This window comes from Rattus rattus, chromosome 2 (genome assembly GCF_011064425.1).
Source record: "Rattus rattus isolate New Zealand chromosome 2, Rrattus_CSIRO_v1, whole genome shotgun sequence".
Taxonomy (NCBI): Eukaryota; Metazoa; Chordata; class Mammalia; order Rodentia; family Muridae; genus Rattus; species Rattus rattus.
Genome location: NC_046155.1, coordinates 174425119 through 174446366, shown reverse-complemented (window position 1 = coordinate 174446366; position 21248 = coordinate 174425119). Strand labels below are relative to the sequence as shown.

Genomic DNA, 21248 nt, shown 5'->3' with positions numbered 1-21248 from the left:
AACACAAATGCCAGCCCAGGATACTGTGTCCAGCAAAACTCTCAATAAACATAGATGGAGAAACCAAGATATTCCATGACAAAACCAAATTTACACAATATCTTTCTACAAATCCAGCACTACAAAGGATAATAAATGATAAAGCCCAACATAAGGAGGCAAACTACATCCTAGAAAGAGCAAGAAACTAATCATCTTGGCAACAAAGCAAAGAGAAGAAAAGCACACAAACATAACTTCACATCCAAATACGAATATAACAGGAAGCAATAATCACTATTCCTTAATATCTCTCAACATCAATGGTCTCAACTCCCCAATAAGAAGACATAGATTAACAAACTGGATATGCAATGAGGACCCTGCATTCTGCTGCCTACAGGAAACACACCTCAGAGACAAAGACAGATACTACCTGAGAGTGAAAGGCTGAAAAACAACTTTCCAAGCAAATGGTCAGAAGAAGCAAGCTGGAGTAGCCATTCGAATATCGAATAAAATCGATTTTTAACTAAAAGTCATCAAAAAACATAAGGAAGGACACTTCATATTCATCAAAGGAAAAATCCACCAAAATGAACTCTCAATCCTAAATATCTATGCTCCAAATACACGGGCACCTACATACATAAAAGAAACCTTATTAAAGCTCAACATACATATTGCACCTCACACAATAATAGTAGGAGATTTCAACACCCCACTCTCATCAATGGACAGATCATGGAAACAGAAATTAAACAGATACATGGACAGACTAAGAGAAGTCATGAACCAAATGGACTTAACAGATATTTATAGAACATTCTATCCTAAAGCAAAAGGATATACATTCTTCTCAGCACCTCATGGTACTTTCTCCAAAATTGACCATGTAATAGGTCATAAAACAGCCCTCAACAGATACAGAAAAATAGAAATAATCCCATGCGTCCTATCAGAACACCACGGGCTAAAGCTGGTCTTCAATAACAATAAGGGAAGAATGCCCACATATACGTGGAAGTTGAACAATGCTCTACTCAATGATAACCTTATCAAAGAAGAAAGAAAGAAATTGAAGACTTCTTAGAAAAAATGGAAATGAAGGTACAACATACCCAAACTTATGGGACACAATGAAAGCTGTGCTAAAAGGAAAACTCATAGCTCTGAGTGCCTGCAGAAAGAAACAGGAAAGAGCATATGTCACCAGCTTGACAGCACACCTAAAAGCTCTAAAACAAAAAGAAGCAAATACACCCAGGAGGAATAGAAGTCAGGAAATAATCAAACTCAGAGCTGAAATCAACCAAGTAGAAACAAAAATGAACGTACAAAGAATCAAAAGAACCAAAAGTTGGTTGAGAAAATCAACAAGATAGATAAACCCTTAGCCAGACTAACGAGAGGACACAGAGAGTGTCTCCAACATAACAAAATCAGAAATGAAAAGGGAGACATAACTACAGAATCAGAGGAAATTCAAAAAATCATCAGATCCTACTACAAAAGCCTATATTCAACAAAACTTGAAAATCTGCACAAAAAGGACAATTTCCTAGACAGATACCAGGTACCGAAGTTAAATCAGGAACAGATAAACCATTTAAACAACCCCATAACTCCTAATGAAATAGAGCAGTCATTAAAGGTCTCACAACCAAAAAGAGCCCAGGTCCAGATGGGTTCAGTGCAGAATTCTATCATAACTTCATAGAAGACCTCATAACAATACTATCCAAACTACTCCACAAAATTGAAACAGATGGATCACTACCGAATTCCTTCTATGAAGCCACAATTACTCTTATACCTAAACCACACAAAGACCCAACAAAGAAAGAGAACTTCAGACCAATTTCCCTTATGAATATCGATGCAAAAATACTCAATAAAATTCTGGCAAACCGAATCCCAGAGCACATCAAAACAATCATCCACCATGATCAAGTAGGCTTCATCCCAGGGATGCAGGGATGGTTTAATATACGGAAAACCATCAATGTGATCCATTATATAAACAAACTGAAAGAACAAAACCACATGATCATTTCATTAGATGCTGAGAAAGCATTTGACAAAATTCAACACCCCTTCATGATAAAAGTCCTAGAAAGAATAGGAATTCAAGGCCCATACCTGAACATAGTAAAAGCCATATACAGCAAACCAGTCGCTAACATTAAACTAAACGGAGAGAAACTTGAAGCAATCCCACTAATCAGGGACTAGACAAGGCTGCCCATTCTCTTCTCTCCCTACTTATTCAATATAGTTCTTGAAGTTCTAGCCAGAGCCATCAGACAACAAAAGGAAATCAAGGGGATACAGATTGGAAAAGAAGTCAAAATATCACTATTTCCAGATTATATGATATCATATTTAAGTGATCCCAAAAGTTCCACCAGAGAACTACTAAACCTGATAAATAACTACAGCAAAGTGGCTGGGTATAAAATTAACTCAAATAAATCAGTAGCCTTCCTCTACACAAAAGAGAAGAAAAAAGTGGGGAAGCATCTGGAACACATGGGCACTGGAAAAAATTTCCTGAACAAAACACCAATGGCTTACGCTCTAAGATCAAGAATCGACAAATGGGATCTCATAAAACTGCAAAGCTTCTGTAAGGCAAAGGACACTGTGGTTAGGACAAACGGCAACCAACAGATTGGGAAAAGATCTTTACCAATCCTACAACAGATAGAGGGCTTATATCCAAAATATACAAAGAACTCATGAAGTTAGACGACAGGGAGACAAATAATCCTATTAAAAAATGGGGTTCAGTGCTAAGACTGAACCCCCAGTGAACGGGATTCTTGGGGGGAGGGCAGTAATGGGGAGAGGATGGGGAGGGGAACATGCATATAGAAGGGGAGGGGAAGGGGTTAGGGAGATGTTGGCCCAGAAACCTGGAAAGGGAATAACAATCGAAATGTAAATAAGAAATACTCATGTTAATAAAGAAAAAAAAGGGTTGGGGATTTAGCTCAGTGGTAGAGCGCTTGCCTAGTAAGCGCAAGGCCCTGGGTTCAGTCCCCAGCTCTGAAAAAAAGAACCAAAAAAAAAAATGGGGTTCAGTGCTAAACAAAGAATTCACAGCTGAGGAATGCCAAATGGCTGAGAAACGCCTAAAGAAATGTTCAACATCTTTAGTCATAAGGGAAATGCAAATCAAAACAACCCTGAAATTTTACCTCACACCAGTCAGAATGGCTAAGATCAAAAACTCAGGTGACAGCAAATCCTGGTGAGGATGTGGAGAAAGAGGAACACTCCTCCATTGTTGGTGGGAGTGCAGACTGGTACAACCATTCTGGAAATCAGTCTGGTGGTTCCTCAGAAAATTGGACATTGAACTACCTGAGGACGAAGCTATACCTCTCTTGGGCATATACACAAAAGATGCCCCAACATATAACAAAGACACGTGCTCCACTATGTTCATAGCAGCCTTATTTATAATAGCCAGAAGCTGGAAAGAACCCAGATGCCCTTCACCAGAGGAATGGATACAGAAAATGTGGTACATCTACACAATGGAATATTACTCAGCTATCAAAAACAATGACTTTATGAAATTCATAGGCAAATGGATGGAACTGGAAAATATCATCCTGAGTGAGGTAACCCAATCACAGGAAAACACAAATGGTATGAACTCATTGATAAGTGGCTATTAGCCCAAATGCTTGAATTACCCTAGATGCACAGAACACATGAAACTCAACATTTGCAAATATTCTGTTATGTTTTTTTAATTGATATTTTCTTTTTTTTTTCACCTTTATTAACTTGGGTATTTCTTATTATATTTCGATTGTTATTCCCTTTCCCGGTTTCTGGGCCAACATCCCTCTAACCCCTCCCCCTTCCCTTCTATATGGGTGTGCCCCTCCCCACCCTCCCCCCATTACCGCCCTCCCCCCAACAATCACTTCCAATGGGGTTCAGTCTTGGCAGGACTCTTGGACATAAATCTAGTTGAAAGATACATACTACTTGAGAAATCCTAGTAACAAAGACAACTTACAAAAGGACAATGTAGAATGCTGGGAACAACTGATTAACATGGAGGGAAAGTCACTTTGTAAACTTCATAGTACAGACTTGATTTAGACAACTGTAAATGGATGATAAATACAGGGCCGGAATTTTGATTAAAAGTAGGATACTTACCTTATCACAAAGTATCTCCCCATATATTGCCTGAACACTCCAAACATCTGAGCAAATCAGGTATCACAACAGGGGGCACATGGGTATTGCACACCCTCAAGACACAGGAGCAAGTGGGCACACATGCAAAGCACAGGCACATTGGGTAAAATGGTAGTCACAGCAGGTCTGAGTAATAAGTGCACCAATATCCTTTATACTGTTTTGTGCTTTTCCAGGAAGCTCAACTTTTGAATAGGAAGACAGACCTCCCACTGGTTCATTTAGACAAAAGAACCTGGAGGTGGAGTATCAGGATGTAGCACAGAAAATCTATGGCAATGGAGGAAAATAGGGTGATAGGTGACTACTTGTAATAAGTTAGAAAAACACATTTAGACTTGTTTTTACCAGAAGAAAACTTAGATCAGCAGAGAGAAGCACCTAAATATGCAGTTCCAGGATCCTTAGAGGTGATGAGGCCATCTGATCGGTTTTCTAAGGCAGTGGTTCTCAACCTTCCTAATGCTGTGACCCTTTAATACACTTGATGTTGTGGTGACCCCTCCCCATCATAAAATTATGCCATTGTTACTTCATAACCGTAATCTTGCTACTGTTATGAATCAGAATGTAGATATCTGATATGCAGGATACCTTATTTGTGGCCCCCACTGCTCTGAGGCTTTATGATTGGAAGTGATTTGTATCTTCTCCCAGGTAAAGGGGAAGAGGCTTCTCCATGTGTTCCAAAAATCCCATAGAAAGAAAGCTACAGCAGGGATGGTGTCCGGATCCCAGACTCACTCACTGTAATGAGGAAAATGTCCATCACCAGCACTCAAGGAAGCTGCTACACAATCACAAAACAATGAGCTATAATATGAATGAAGAAATAAATACTTTATTATGGTAAGCCTCTGATTTGGGGGTTACACAAATTGCCTGCTCAAACACTGACAGAAAAAGACACTCTTTCTGTATCTGCAGAGCAATTACATTTATGGTCAGGCAATAGAAACAATGTTGTAATCTGGTTAAAAGCAAAACCACAAGATCACCTATGTAGGCCACATTTGGTTCTCTCAGCTCAGATACAGATCGTTTCTTCAACCTGTATGCTTGTACCCATTAACAAATATATTTAATTAATGTGGTAGCCAGCTCTCAGATACTCAGCTGAGAAGTTTCACAAAAAAATACTTGCTTTTACTACATGATGCATTCTGACCTTTCATTCTACTTCATTGTTTTGTAGTATCAGTGGCCATCCACTGACCGGACTTCACAACTCACTAATGGGCTCAAACCCAGTGTGAAATCAGCATATTTTGTGATCTTTGCAAGCCACTCCACATATGTGACTTGAACTAAGAAACAGCATTTGCTCTTAAGGATTCAGAAGTAAACCTGACATCACATACTTACAAAAAGGCCAAAATAGATGGCAAGAATTATATGTGAACAAACAAGGAGCTCGAGAAGCAACTGAGGCAAGAAGGGCTCAAGAAAGCGCCAACAGATCACGTACTTTAAGGCAACTCAACACTTTGTACAATGTCAAATGACCAGAGTATGAATGGTATTAAAGTACTGCAGAAATGGAGTCTTCCAACACATGTGATAGTTTACAGGATATAACATCAGACCAAAGTGTGTTTCTAAGATGATGAGCACGTTAGCATCCAGAAAATAAGCACAGATATGCCTTTAGAAATACAAGAATCCACTACTACATGAGTCTTAGGATCACTCAGGCTACAACTGTCATGTTATGGGACAGTCATAGCAGAGTTGCTTTGCCTTACACCTCAAGTTGTATAAGGAAAACCACCCACACACTAGAAGCTGCCAATCTTCCCATCAGTGAGTTTTGCTTGTGGCAGAGAAGGGCTCTAGGTGTGGCTTTCTTTTGTTGTTTTGTATGTGACTCTTGGGGTGTTTGACCACAACTAAGCTGAACTGTAAGGGTTCCTAGTAGCCCTGGCTCACATAGCATGTCTCACTGCCATGACTCTTGTGATGCTCCATAAGGTTCGAGATCCATGCAAAGGCCTCTCCACATTCACTGCATGTATAGGGCTTCCCTTGAGATGCACTAAATTCATCAGTTGCAGAGCATCCCTCAGCAGAAATTCCTGGGTCCTTCCCAGATGGTTCATCACCATCCACATGAAGCACCTTCCCTGCATCAAATGGCAGCTGATAGCTGCTGGTGCTGGAAAGACACTCAGGGTCCTCTTCCTCCTCATCATCTGGATGGGGCCTCTTTGTCCCAGTGCCTTGATGTGGCCTATCCTTGTCCTGGGCTGACTGCTGGATGACTGATTGCCTCTGGGGACTGGTAGGGCTTGAATCCTCAGCCTCATCCTCAGCATCCAAAGCCTTCTGAGGTTGCTGTCTCTCCTCCAGGGTAGTATCTATCAAAGGGCTAACAGGAACATCCCCTGAAAGACTCTCCATCAGTGTCTCCCCTAAAGAGACTTCTTCACACACATTTCCTCTGCTTTCCTGCTGCCCGGTGCTGTCTGAAACAAAGTGAAAATGTAAGCAGTCCTATTTCCCAGGCTCTAAGACATAAACTGACTTTAGCAGAAATCAAGAAAAATATAGTAAATTGTGAGGACCAAAGGGCTGAGCTCAGGGGAAGGGGCATCAGCTAAGAGCTCTTGGTATGCACAGCCTAACCCTTTACAACTCAGACATCATACCGTAGCCGACTGCAGTATCATGAACCTCACAAGACCCATTATCTGTTCTTCCCTCTCCTAATCTGCATGACCTCCTTTCTTTGACACTCAGAATGTCTGCTGAGCTCAATGCTGACCATCCCAGAGTGTTTTGTAGGTTAAAGTGACCATGTATATTCTGGTCAGAAATTCAGATGGCAAGGAGGTGCCTCCTTCCTGCTGTGGTGGATTAAGATCTGAAACCATCTTTCTGATCGAAGTGACTTGGCAATGGAGGATGCAAAGAACTGTGAGACGGTTCAGGGGACATGTCTGTCACTGGTAAGAACCAAATGAGTCTTGGCAAGCTACCCAGTTTTACCCATGGTGCTCAATGAACCAGTATAGTCTCTGGCTTGGCCTTGCAGCAACAGCATGCACACAAAACATGCAGGGGTGTAGTATGTGCTTTTACCCTCCAGGATTCTCCCCATAAAACCCAGAGGCATCTGTGAGAAAGCCAAAACCAGCCCTTTAGAGAGGCAATCAGAAAAAATGAGGTCCACAGCCTCAACTCCACTGAGAGCCAGTGTCATTGGGCAGTGTGTGGGGAGACCACTGAGACATCTGTGCCCTAGATAGGCCTCTGAATGAATATGGCTTTTTGTGTGGCTCTCGGAACCACCAGAAAGGAGTAGAAAGGCTACAGGGTTGAGCTTAGTCAACTGACAGATGATTTAAGTGTGTGTAGTCTTTTGGGTGACATGCTTTATGCTGTAAGAAATAATGAACTGGCATTTTCCCCCACACAGTACATAGGAAAGTGATTAAAATCAAAGCTAGAATCTTTGCTGAGCTTAATGAAAGTGTGAGGGGCCCCGCCCACCTTAAAGGAGAAGTGTACGCTTTATGCACCCACCAGGCCCATATGACCATGTAACTCAGCCTCACCTGGGAGGCTGCTCCCTGGCAGTTCTTCCGCCACACAAGATTTCTCTGTCTCCAGCATGGAAGATGGACCAGCCTGGGAAAACTGACACCCTGAGATTTAGAGAGAGAGGAAAAAAAGTGAAGGAGGGACAGACAAAACAAAAGCCAAGAGGCTCTGTGTCCTGTTGGGTCTCTGGGACACAGATTGCAACTACCTTCCCTGCAACAGGGCAATTCCTGTCTGAACACAACCATCAAAGCTGTCCTCTAGTCTGAGCCCCTGAAAAGCTGAGGCTTCTAAAGAAGGCAAGAGAGGCGAAGAGGAAGATCTTATGTGAGGCTGGAGGCTACCTATGGAACAGCTAGAAAATAGGGAATGTCCAGAGTGGAGCAAAGTTGAATTCTGAGCCCTAAATGGGCTCAGCAGCAGGGCAATCTCCAGTTGCAATAAAACTAAAATATAGAATTAGAACATGCATAAATAAATAAATAAATAAATAAATAAATAAATAAATAACCAACCAACCAACCAACCTCAGAAGTCTAGATATAAGCATTCCTACAAATAAAGATTCCAGAATAAGAACTTCAGTGAAAGACCATTCCCAAGACCCAGCACTGCACAAACAAGGTGAGAGTGCTAAAGGCTTGCGGTCAGGGAGCCTTTCCAAGTCCAGATTTTGCAGTTCTCATAGGCCAGGGCTGCAAACAGAAAGCCCCAGATGGAACTCAAAAGTGTAGAGCAGGATAGATGGAGAACTTGGCAAACAAATCCTAATTCAAAGACATTTAAAACATATTCAGCTTCAAACACTTAAATCACCCTTGGTGTCCCAACTACAGTTCCTGGGACAGGGTCAGAATCCTCCATGCCAACAGTTCTGGAAGAGGATGCAGGGTGGAACGTGAGCCAGTAGGAGGTGGGTCTCACCCCACAGGAGCAGCTTGCTGTAACTGGTCAGGTTATCCTCTGTGGGATCCAGGTGGTCCCATTCCGACTGCAGAGGCTCCTGTGGAAATGATAATGAACTCTAAAACAGCAGCTCTGACCCACCCCAAACTGCACTAAGGCAATGCCCTTCCTTGCATTCTACCCTTGAATTTCCTCAAGGGCAGCTTTCTCAGCCACAGCACTATAGACGTTGGGCCCATTATCCTTTGCTGTCCCAGAGTATTAATTTTGAGAGGAAAAAAAAATAAAGTCAACAGCCAAAAGGGAAAGACTATGTGAGCTGTGACAAGATCAGCCTCCCAGGTCCAAGAGCTACACCCACCTTCAGCTCAACAGTGGCAGAGTTGGCCTTTTCACTCTTTCCTCCCTCTGTATGCTCTTGATCCAAATGCACAGATTCCAGCGTAGGCCAGGCTGGAAGGAGGGGAGCTGAGGAAACAAGTTATCAGTGGCCTATGTAACTCCAGATTAAGTATATCCCACACCTTCCCACACAGGCCCCAGGACAAATGTAGAAAGAACTCCTCCTGCACACACGGGTTCCAAAGCTCAATGAACACTGCGTTTGTCTGCAATTGACAGAGCAGGGTGAACACAAAAATAAAAAACCATAAAGACATTCAAGCTCCTCAGTGGCCAACAAATGCCAATTCAGATCAGGAAGGAGGGAACTTCCCAACTTCCTTTTTTATCCCAACTAGATTGGTAGAAATGTTAAACAGCAAACAGAGCAAGTGGGCACCCTCCTGTGCTGGCTTGTAATTTATCAGGAAGGCTTTAAATAGTCACAGGAATGTTAAAGTTTATGTGCCCTCAAACCAGTGGTTGTCAGGAAACCATGCCATACAAGCTAGAGTGCCACAGTAAGGCTAGGATACTGTAGCCTGTTTTAAAAAGCAAAATAGAAAGACTGAGTACACAGAATGCTAAGTAGCTGAAGAGCCAAAACTTTGACCATAGCTGCCCTATTTGAATAACAAATGAGAGGGCACAAGTGCACCATGGTCCCACAGACCTTCTGTACACAATGTGATGTACAGAAAGACATGAAAGGACATGATCCATGTAAGGGTTTGAATATGCTTGACACGGTTGGGGATTTAGCTCAGTGGTAGCGTGCTTGCCTAGCAAGCGCAAGGCACTGGGTTCGGTCCCCAGCTCCAGGAAAAAAAAAAAAAAAAAAGAATATGCTTGACCCAGGGAGTGGTACTATTAGGAGGTATGGCCTTGTTGGAAAAAGTGTGTCACTGTGGGTGTGGGCTTTAAGACCCTCATTCTAGCTCCCTAGAAGCCAGTCCTCTAGCAGCCCTCAGATAAAGATATAGAACTCTCAGCCCCTCCTACACCATGTCTATCTGGATGCTGCCATGCTCCCGCCTTCATGATAATGGACTGAACCTCTGAACCTGTAACCCAGTCCCAACTAAATATTGTCCTCATAAGAGTTGCCTTGGCAAATACATAGGCGAATGCCAGCAGCAAACCACTGAACTGAGAACGGGACCCCCGTTGAAGGAATCAGAGAAAGGACTGGAAGAGCTTGAAGGGGCTTGAGATCCTATATGTACAACAATGCCAACCAACCAGAGCTTCCAGGGACTAAACCACTACCCAAAGACTATACATGGACTGACCCTGGGCTCCAACCTCATAGGTAGCAATGAATATCCTAGTAAGAGCACCAGTGGAAGGGGAAGCCCTTGGTCCTGCCAAGACTGAACCCCTAGTGAACGTGATTGTTGGGGGGAGGGCAGTAATGGGGGGAAGGATGGGGAGGGGAAGCCCATACAGAAGAGGAGGGGGAGGGGTTACGGGCATGTTGGCCCAGAAACCGGGAAGAGGAATAATAATCGAAATGTAAATAAGAAATACTCAAGTTAATAAAGATTTAAAAAAAAAAGAAATACCCAATTTAATAAAGATGGAGAAAAAAAAAGAGTTGCCTTGGTCATGGTGTCTGTTCACAGCAGTAAAACCCTAACTAAGGCACTCTAGGATAGGGGTAGGAGAAAAAAAAAATTGGCAGTCAGAGTGAGGTTTTGACTGACAGCCCCATGCTGCTAATGGGCAGCTTCCTATGCTGGCATTGAATTATATCCACAATGAAATTATTTCTTAGATGATAACCATGTAGGACTGACAAATTTTGTAAGGCAAATTGAGAAAAAAATGCGTATCTAACATACACAAGAATCTATAGGAATAAGTCCCAACTGCAGTTCAGACATACATGCCTTGCTATCTGACTTCCCCCTGACTGCCTCCACCACATCGTCCCTTTCCCACCACAGACCCCATGCACCTCCTCAGCGAAGGCCAGTCAAGGCAAGAGGACCACTGCTACTTACAAGTATCACGGCGTACCAGGATGTCCCTAGGTCTTAAGTTTCTGCTGGGACTTAGCAACCCACATGGTAGCAGCAGGGGCTCAGGACACCTCTCATAGTCTCCCTCGCTGAATGACGATGATGACCCACCCGGGGAACACAACATCATTCCTGTGTACAATCAAGGCAATAGTGATTCCAATAGATTGAGACACAGCAAATCCACAATGAGCCAGATATGGACCGACCCAAGGTATGACCCGAGCCCCTAGGCTCCAACAGACCACCACCCCCCATCTCTCAGGCCCCACCCTTAGACATGGAGAAAACCTCCAGCTTCTAATCCACCCAGAATATTTACCTAGTTTTTAAGACTCTGGTACCTGCCTCTGATTGCCCTTCATTTCTCCTCCTTTCTAACATCTGGAAAGCAAATGTGAGGGCAGAAACCCAAGGCAGTGTCCTAGTCCATGAGGCAAGCCTAATAGAGATGCCACTGGGCACAGAGGTGGGGGCTCAGATCCCCGGTGACTGAGGAGCTCCCTTACCAGCTCAGGGATGGTTGTTTCTGTGTCCCTTAACACATGGGGTGACTACACTCTCAGGAAAGCCACGGCTGGGGTCTGAACTCTATGTTGCAGATGCCAATCCTTCCAGGACCTCCTGCCCGTCTCCTCTAAGGCATGCTTTCTTCTGGGGTGGCAGCCTCACCTGGCTCCTCCAGGATGTCAGAGATACCCTCCACCAGGGAGGCAGCTTTCTTGCAATTCTCAGGATACTGGGCTACCACCCAGGGACGGACCCTGTCTGGCAAGATGCCCAGGAACTGCTCCAGAACCAGCAGCTCCAGGATCTGCTCTTTGGAGCAGGCCTCCGGCCTCAGCCACTGACGGCATAGCTCATGAAGGCTGGCCAAAGTCTGGTGAGGCCCAGCTGCCTCCTGGTAGACAAACTCCCGGAAGCGCAGGCGGGAGAACTCAAGGTCAGCAGCAGATCTCTCAGTGATGGTTTCTGTTTCCTTCCGCTGATGAGGCTTTTCCTGTTGGTTGGGTTCCTCCTGCTGGCTAGGTAATTCCTGTTGACTGAGCTCCTCCTGTTGTTTGGGTTGATCCTTCTGGCTAAGCTCTTTCTGTTGGCTGAGCTCCTCCTGTTGGTTGGGTTGAACCTTCTGGCTAAGCTCTTTCCGTTGGCTGAGCTCCTCCTGTTCACTGAACCCTACCTGCTGAATTAACTCCTCCTGCAGAATCAGTTCCTTTTGGATGGGCTCATCCTGATGAATGGGCCCTACTTGATGAATGAGTTCATGTTGGATAGAAGCATCCTGCTGAATGGGCTCGCCCTGCTGAATGAATTCTTCCTTTTGGATGAACTTATTCTGCTGAATGAACTCCTCCTGCTGGACCAGTTCTTGTTGGATGAGTTCCTTCTGGATGAAAGCATTCTGCTCAGTGGTCTCCTCCTGTTGGATGGGCTTTTCCTGCTCACTGGGTCCCTCCTGCTGGATGAGTTCTTCCTGTTGGACGGATTTATTCTGCTCACTGGGTCCTTCCTGCTGGATGAGTTCTTCCTGTTGGATGGGTTTATGCTGCTTAATGGGTCCCTCCTGCTGGATGAGTTCTTCCTGTTGGATTGGCTTATCCTGCTCAATAGATACCTCCTGCTGGATGAGTTCTTCCTGTTGGATGGGTTTATGCTGCTCAATGGATCCCTCCTGCTGGATGAGTTCTTCCTGTTGGATGGGTTTATGCTGCTCACTGGGTCCCTCCTGCTGGATGAGTTCTTCCTGTTGGATGGGCTTATCCTGCTCAATAGGTCCCTCCTGCTGGATGAGTTCTTCCTGTTGGATGGGTTTATGCTGCTTAATGGGTCCCTCCTGCTGGATGAGTTCTTCCTGTTGGATGGGTTTATGCTGCTCAATGGGTCCCTCCTGCTGGATGAGTTCTTCCTGTTGGATTGGCTTATCCTGCTCAATAGATACCTCCTGCTGGATGAGTTCTTCCTGTTGGATGGGTTTATGCTGCTTAATGGGTCCCTCCTGCTGGATGAGTTCTTCCTGTTGGATGGGTTTATGCTGCTCAATGGGTCCCTCCTGCTGGATGAGTTCCTCCTGTTGGATGGGTTTATGCTGCTCAATGGGTCCCTCCTGCTGGATGAGTTCTTCCTGTTGGATGGGCTTATCCTGCTCAATGGGTCCCTCCTGCTGGATGAGTTCTTCCTGTTGGATGGGCTTATCCTGCTCAATGGGTCCCTCCTGCTGGATGAGTTCCTCCTGTTGGATGGGTTTATGCTGCTCAATGGGCTCTGTCTGCTGCATGGGCTCATCTTGCTGCATGGGTTCTTCCCACTGGCTGGGCTCATCCTGCTGCATGGGTTCTTCCTGCTGCATGGGTACATCCTTCTGGTCAGGTTCTTCCCTCTGGCTGGGTTCTTGCAGTTGGACAGACTCTTCCTCTTGATTGGGCTCATCCCACAGACTAGGTTCTTGCTGCTCACTGAGTTCTCCCCCCTGGTTGGGAGGATCATCCTGCTCACTGAATTCTTCCCTCTGGTTGGGCTCATCCCTCTGACTAGGTTCCAGCAGCTGGATGGGTTCCTCTTTCTGAATGAGTTCATCCTGCCTCCTGCATTCCTCCTGCTGGCTAGGTTCTTCCTGCTGGGCTGTATCTTCTGACCACAGAGTAGATGGTTCTGGTTGGGGTGGGGAGCTTCTAGGGGAGGCTAATACCCTCTCCAAAGGCAGCATCTTCCCAGGCTGCCACAGAAATATAACTGTGTCTAGCCAAGAACTCAGCAAAGATGGCAAGTATAACAGGGTAACCAAGAGAAGTCAGCAGTACCAGACCCTGAGGAAAAACAAAGGACATCAACAAAACAGATGCCCACATAGTGAGACCCCAGTCATGGCATACTCTGGGAAAAGAGAATGAATGGGGGTGTCTGAGTATAACCATGAACCCAAAATACCCAGGACTTATGCAGAATTATTGCTAAGCAATCTTCTTGCCATTGTCAGTAGAATTCCACCTTTTTACATGTATAGATAAAAATTAAAAATCGGCAAGAGCAACTTTATGTAAGATATTATTAATAGGATTTCTTTTAAGTCATGGATGAGATAAATATGAAAATTACCAGGAGAGTTTCCATTATAAACCTAGATGAATATACCATACAATATCAGTAAATTCATTCTTACTAAGTATACTGTACATATGATATAGGTCATATCACACCAAATCTGATTTATCCCCAAAATACAACATCATTTTAACATCTAAGTATGTATTATTGGGACTTTAGTTCCTCAAAACAAGAACGATCTCAGTGCAGCATTGTTCTTCTCATTAAAACTACCATATCTCGGGGCTAGAGAGATGGCTCAGCAGTTAGGAGCACTGACTGCTCTTCCAGAAGTCCTGAGTTCAATTCCCAGAAACCACATGGTAGCTCACAACCATCTGTAATGGGATCCGATGTCCTCTTCTGATGTGTCTGAATTCAGCAACAGTGTACTCACTTACATGAAATGAATAAATCTTTTAAAAAAAAATCTACTATATCTTAGAGCTGGAGTTAAGAACACTTGTTGCTCTGGCAGAGTACTCAGATTCAATTTCCAGCACCTACATGGTGGCTCACAATCCTCTCTAACTATAGTTCCAGAGCATCTGATGATCTCTCTGACCTCTGAGGGCATCAGGCATGTATGTATCACATACATGAAGGCAAAACACTACCATACATAAAATAAACCCCCCAAAACCACCCAAACCGAATATAACATTGTCCTTGCAGAACCATTTTGGTTTTTTCCTTCTAAAAATAATTGAAGATTTCAAAATAAAATCTGTCCATGACAATGGCTAACACTATCAAAAATATCATCCACTGTCTCCCTACTTAACCCCAGCTTACCCTATAGGCACCTTTCTAGTTTTTAACAGGGCTGGACTCTAAAGTGGTCCCTCAGGGTCCATATTCTCTGCATGCCCTCACTCACACATGTCTCTCATGCTACTTTATTTCTGCACATTGCTTGTCTCCCACACTGAAACCTTAGCCCTAGGAGAGCAGGGTTATATACAGACAGGTCACTAGGCCCAGCAGTTCTGGCTTCTGTATTTCTTCACTGTACCTTTTATGAAATGTAATTATTTATTAAAGGGCATGCTATGTATGTCTAATAGCCAATATAGAATCTCATACACATCTATCTGGGGTCATTTAGGACCTATTTGAAGAATAAATAAAAGAACAGAATAGCCCAGCTACAGGGATAGCCTCACCCCTATGACCTACAATGGCAGTACCCATTCGTTTTTTGCATCTGCACTGAGGATCCTTAGACCACCCACTTGTGCTTGGCTTTTTTTTTTTTATGATTTCTTTATCTCTGAGGGGGGTAAACTGCCTGTTTTCCTTATAGCTGTCAGGTAAGAGCCCTACCTGGCTCTATCTTGTCATCATTTGTCCCTATCTTTATCATCCTGACATTACTGTTTTAAACCTGTGTTTCAACCGCTTAATGTTCTAATGATTCTTCCTATCAAATTCAACTGTTTTAAAAACAAATTTCCAGTTTCCAAAATCTACTTTACTTTGGGCTTTCTTCACTACCTCAAGTTTAAAAATGCATTCTCTCATTCATGCTACTAGAACAAAGATAGCAATATAAGGCCTCCAATAACAGTTTAAGCCCTTGAGGTTGTTTTGACTACTCTCCTTTGGCCTATAGCAAGGCAGCCAGAGTCCTGACATGTTTCTACACTACTTCCTTTCAGCTAGCCTCCATTCTAGGCTCTTTTCTTTACCCACATTCTACCGCTGATTCTCCTGGAGCATCTTTTGATATGGAGTGGAATGTCAGTCCCAGTGAGATAACACAGCCACCAGGCTCTGGCTATAGAACTCTATGTAACAAATGAATTTGCGTTCTTTACACATCAGGTACATTCATCCTACACAGAACTTCTGTCCACAAAGTTAACTGTGAACTTGCTCAGATGTCCACACACACAGGTTTATCAAACCAGGCCCTCTTGGGGGTTTGTGTCATCTTCAGAGTCTCACGAGCCTCTAAGGGTAGAGAAAGAACAAACCCAAGGAGTAGGTGGGGAGAACATTCACAGACTGGGTGAGTGCTGGGCTTAGGATTCTGCCTACAGACTGACATAGTTGCCCCATCTTTCTTGTTCCAGATTCCTCATGAGGTTCCTCTAAGTGGTCCTCCCCACACCCACTTCACCACTAAGGGTCAGCACATAACCATCACCTCTGCTTCTTTTCAGGTGGCACAGCAGCCCTCAGTCAACTGTTTGGGATCCATCTCCTCCTCTGCTTGCCCTGCTCTGAACACAGAAGAGGTATGGGGCCCAGCAACACAAAGGACTGAGTAGAACCACGGAGAAGCCAACGGCCTAATCAGTGGAGAACCCTGTCACCCCCACGTATAGAGAGGAACCATATGTCCCCATTTCCTTTGTCTGAAAAGAAAACTCCTATAGCAACAGGAGGCAACAGGCTGACCTGAACAGCCAGAGCCGTCTGGGAGTCAGGACCAGGGGACTGAGACCACCTTGAGAATCTCAAAGACCTCTACCCCTGAGCATGCTTTACTTGCTCTACCTGGCCCAAGACCTAATGTTGTGGTTTGCCTTGGAGTTTTCTCTGAATTTGTGGAATAAAGGCAAGAGCACTAGATTTGGGCAGAGGAAGGAGTCAGGAGCAGGAGGGGGATTAGATTCAGAGGTTAGGTTGAGAGAGGACAGTTGTTGACAGTTGGGCGAGTGGAACCTGAGCAGAAGGGGGGGAGGATGAGACAGTTTAAAAGAGTGAGCAGAAGAGAAGGAAGCTAGGAGAAAGAAGGGAACAGTTTAGAGACAAGATGGGGAACTGAGAAGGGTTAGAAGAGACAAGAGATGGAGAGAGAGGAGAAGCTAGGAGTCGTTGTAAGAGAAAGAGAAACTAAAGCATAAAAGAGTTGATATATTTGGGAGAGTGAGTAAAGAAAATAGGTTGAGAAACGATGGGGAACTGAGAAGGGTTAGAAGAGACAAGAGATGGAGAGAGAGGAGAAGCTAGGAGTCCTTGTAAGAGAAGGAGAAACTAAAGCATAAAAGAGTTGATATATTTGGGAGAGTGAGTAAAGAAAAGAGAGAGAGAGAGGAGAAGCAAGGAGTCGTTGTGGGAGAAGGAGAAGCTGGAGACCTGGTAAATAAAAGGTGCAAGGGATAGATGGTACCGGGCTTTGTATGTTTAACTGAGCAATTATATCCTACCAATTGGACCAAAGATTATTGTGTGGTGTGTTCTTTTGTGTAGGAGTCTCAGTATAAGAAAGTGTGTGGCTGGGCAGTGTTTCCGCCAAGATATCCAGCAGATATCTGGGGAACTGAGGTGTAAGAACCCTAGCAGGGTAAAAACACCAGTTGTATGCTCTTTTGTGTAAGAGTTTCAGTATAAGAAAGTGTGTGGCTGGGCAGTGTTTCCGCCAAGATATCCAGCAGATATCTGGGGAACTGAGGTGTAAGAACCCTAGCAGGGTAAAAACACCAGTTGTATGCTCTTTTGTGTAAGAGTCTCAGTATAAGAAAGTGTGTGGCTGGGCTGAGTTTATGCCAAGATATCCAGCAGATATCTGGGGCACTGAGGTGTGGAACCCTAGCAGGGAAAAACACCCTGAGGGAAAACATTCACCGGTTTTTGTTTTTACTTTTTTATTTTTATTTTCTTATTTATTTACAACAACAACCTGGTTACACTGCTACGAGGACTTATTGGGCAGAAGACCTAGTAAGACCAAACAACCTGAATGAAGCCACACTCCCAGTACAAATAAGACAGAGATTGTGGCATACCATGATGGAGAATGACCCCACCACTTCCTGGCTTCCCAAAGGTTCCCTTGGATGGGTTTTCCTGGAGTCCAGCCCACAGACTTCAAGAGACAAAGAAGTATGGGTCAAGCAGGTATTGAGGGCTGTATTCAAGGCCTGAAATGCTGAAGCTGAGAAAACGGTGTATGGGTAGACAGCTGAGCTAGGGGAATCCCAAAGAATCCTCATTGCAGCTCTTAGCAGGAAACAAATCCACCTTCTCAGGCCTTGTAAACCTTTTCTAACCACTAGGATCTGATGATAATGAATACTAATCTCACTGGGACATCAGAAATTCATCACAAGGTCTCCCCTGTACTCACAGAGAATAATATAAATTACAAAAAATCTAAATGTACATTTAAAAGAATGCAAAAACACACACGATGGAACATTATTAAAATAGTTGCTTTCTGTGGTCTCCGTCAAGAATATACTCTATATTTTCATATGGGGTGACACAGAGTCAAACAGATATCTTAAAGAAACTGACCTGGGTTGCCTAAAAGGAAGAAGAAAAAAAAAAAACTCAAAATCACAGATCCAAACATCAAGTGACGCAAAGGTTCACTGCGATATTGGGCCCTGATCTGGCTCCAGAGCAGGAAAAAGAACCTCCACAGGACATTGCCAGAATGTGGAAGGAAGATCTTGTAACATCCACTGTGGCCTCTGGGAGGCTGGCTGAGATACAAACCAACACAAGGGAGTGAAGGACTGAGCATGGAAGCAGTGGAGGAATAAAAAAGAAAAGACAAGGAAAGGGGACAACACTAACAGGTAGACTCTGGACACAAGGTAGGAAGGATTTCTACAACCTTGGAATTGTTCTGTATAAAAGCCAATCCACAGTGGTCCACAACACCCCTCACCTGCCCCTTCATGGGTAGCGCTGAGAAAACTAATGTTCTCTCCCAGCCCTCCAGGTCAGGACAGCACCTAAAACACCATTTTCACCCCTCTTCCGTGAAAAGGGTCCCCTACACAGAGGCTCAAAAGTGTTCTCTACCCCATAACAGAGTAGACCCCTGTACTCTAAAGCCCTTGTTACCCCTCAGTCCAGTGGAATCTCTCCTAGAACCCTCCCCCACTCTCCTATTCTCCCAACCCCATGGACCTACGGATACCCTCAACCCTGCCTCTCCGGGGCACAAAGACAGGGCTCCCCAAACCCTCCCTGACCTTATACACTCATCTTTCCCCCTCTATGGTCTTCTCATCTCTCACAAAACCTGCACCCACCTTCGCCTAATGCCCTCCTCTCTTCCACTGCTGCAGCCTCCCAACCGGTGGACTCTATCCCAATCTGCATCTAAGATGCAGTAGCACTGGGCCTTCACCCATTCAGGATCTCTTAACCTCTCTCCCGGTCTGCTGCACAGATTGAAACCACACCCCAAGACCCTTAGCACATCCCAGATACCCCTTTTCGACACAATACTAGCTAGCGTACTGCGTTACCGAGCCACAATCCCACACGTGGTACTCCCCCACGCCACATGTTAGAGCCACACCCCCGATCCTGCCCCATCCCACGCCACACTCACACGATGCCCGCCCCACGCGCTGCACCTAGCCACAGTCGCCTACAACGCTCCAGGGCCACAGCCCCAGCCAAAAGCCTTAAGCCTCCCTCACTGCTGGACACGTGAGAGCCATCAGTCCTGCAAATTCAAGCGCTGCCCAAGGGCACATCTCCACGCAAGAGCCTTTAGCTCCCCTCCTGGGCACAGCACCTGAGGCCACACTACCACGGTGGGACGCCCGGGGTCTCTGCTCCTGGCCCAGCCCTCACAAGGCAGGCCCATCCCTCTGCCCGACCCTGTGCACCAGCCGAACACCTACGGCCCCGCGTAGAAGGCTGCTGGTCGGCCCGACCCACCTGCTGCGCAGCGTTGCCTTACAGGCTCTCGCAGCCTCGAACACCGAGCGGCGATGGCGGCCCACTGCACTACGCGTGCGCGGCCTGAAGCACGGTAAACTGCGACCCCCGAGCGAGCTGCGGGGCTGTTCGCCAGACCTGGGCGGGGCGAAGCTGCTATGACCGCACCGCCAGTCAATCAGAGAAGACTGGCTCCGCTTCGCCTCCACGTGCACTCGCGTCACTTCCGATGCCATGGCAACGGAGTAAACAAACGATCGTGCGGCCTCTCCCTCTCTCCCTCTCCCACTCTCCCTCTCTCCCTCTCTCCCTCTCCCTCTCTCCCACTCTCCTCTCTCCTCTCCTCCCTCTCTCCCCTCTCCTTCTCTCTCTTCCAAAAAGAGCCTAGGACCACCAGAACCTGAGAGGCGGAGACAAAGACTGGATTATACAGACTTTAGAAACAAGAATTCACAGGCACCTTGAGACCCGAAGACAGAAGATAGTCTAGAAGTCCAGAGATGAGACAGAGAAACTGAGGAGATGGAAACCTACAGACACAAAAAATGGGGACCCAGCATAAATGGAGACTCAAGACCATGAACAGTCAAGAAACAAGTGCGCAGATCCACCGTGGGCAAACAGGGCTAAAAACCCACTGTAGAGAAACACCCTGAGACAAGGCTCCACAGATAGACAGGGATGAAGGCACTGAACAGACTGGCTGAAAACAGTTAAAGGTTTCAGAGAGTAAACTGAAGTCAAACACCTTACCAAATCTTTGGTAGATTTGATTGAGCAACAAGACAAAAAGGAGAAAGAGGAGGACGACCCTGCAGAGATGGGAAGGCGGCTGCTTTCCACAGCAGAGCCTTTGAAAGTCATTTTGATTGTCTAGCTTTGTTTTTAAAATGTGTAGCTGACTTACTTACCATCGAAAACGTTTTTATTCCTTATAATAAAAAACACTTTATTCTGTTCTGATAATTTTAACTGATACCACAATCATAACAGTTTCACTACTCCTTTTTTAACAATCACACCCTACCACCACCTCTGACCCCTGATGTGTGGTCCCTCAGTGCAGATTTGTCCCTATGGATTTCATATAAATATAACCCTATAGTACGGTGCCTTTTGAGATACTCTTTCACTGTACGTAATTCCTTTGGAATCCATTAGTGTGAGTTTGTTCCTTGTTACTGCTTAAAATTCGATAATATACAAGTTTAAGCATTCACCAGTTGGACTTTAGGCCTGCTTCCAAATTTTTGATATTTAATAGATGCTATGAAAATTCATGTTCAAGTTTTTGTGTGAACATTACTCACGACACAATTATGTCATAAAGTAAGTATATGCTTAGTGTTAAAAACTAAACCAATGAAAAAACTCCCATATCCTTTTCTAGAGCTGTGCCATTTTACAGGCCCACCAACCAGTGTATGTATGAAATCATTTTTTTCACAGTCTTGCCAGCATTTTGGTGGT

At 44.8% G+C, this 21248-nt stretch overlaps 1 protein-coding gene across 1 annotated transcript; it reads right to left on the bottom strand.

Moving 5' to 3' along the window:
- Positions 1-5027: 5027 nt before the first annotated feature.
- Positions 5028-19895, bottom strand: Zscan18 (zinc finger and SCAN domain containing 18). The gene is made up of 9 exons (XM_032894456.1): positions 19779-19895; positions 12770-13864; positions 12494-12505; positions 11733-12229; positions 11043-11192; positions 9017-9123; positions 8674-8752; positions 7764-7853; positions 5028-6671 (listed from the first exon to the last, which is right to left on the bottom strand). Exons 2-9 carry the CDS (start codon positions 13762-13764, stop codon positions 6118-6120), a joined length of 2484 nt encoding a protein of 827 aa, XP_032750347.1. The 5' UTR covers positions 13765-13864; positions 19779-19895; the 3' UTR covers positions 5028-6117.
- Positions 19896-21248: the final 1353 nt, after the last annotated feature.

Excerpts from the sequence above, each read along its gene's own strand:
- Zscan18 (XM_032894456.1), bottom strand. The coding sequence starts at position 13,764 with ATGCTGCCTTTGGAGAGGGTATTAGCCTCCCCTAGAAGCTCCCCACCC. Across the intron at positions 9,124-11,042 it reads CCTGGTACGCCGTGATACTT|CTCCCCTCCTTCCAGCCTGG; the intron begins GTAAGTAGCAGT and ends TTGTTTCCTCAG. Across the intron at positions 8,753-9,016 it reads CTGCCACTGTTGAGCTGAAG|GAGCCTCTGCAGTCGGAATG; the intron begins GTGGGTGTAGCT and ends TCATTTCCACAG.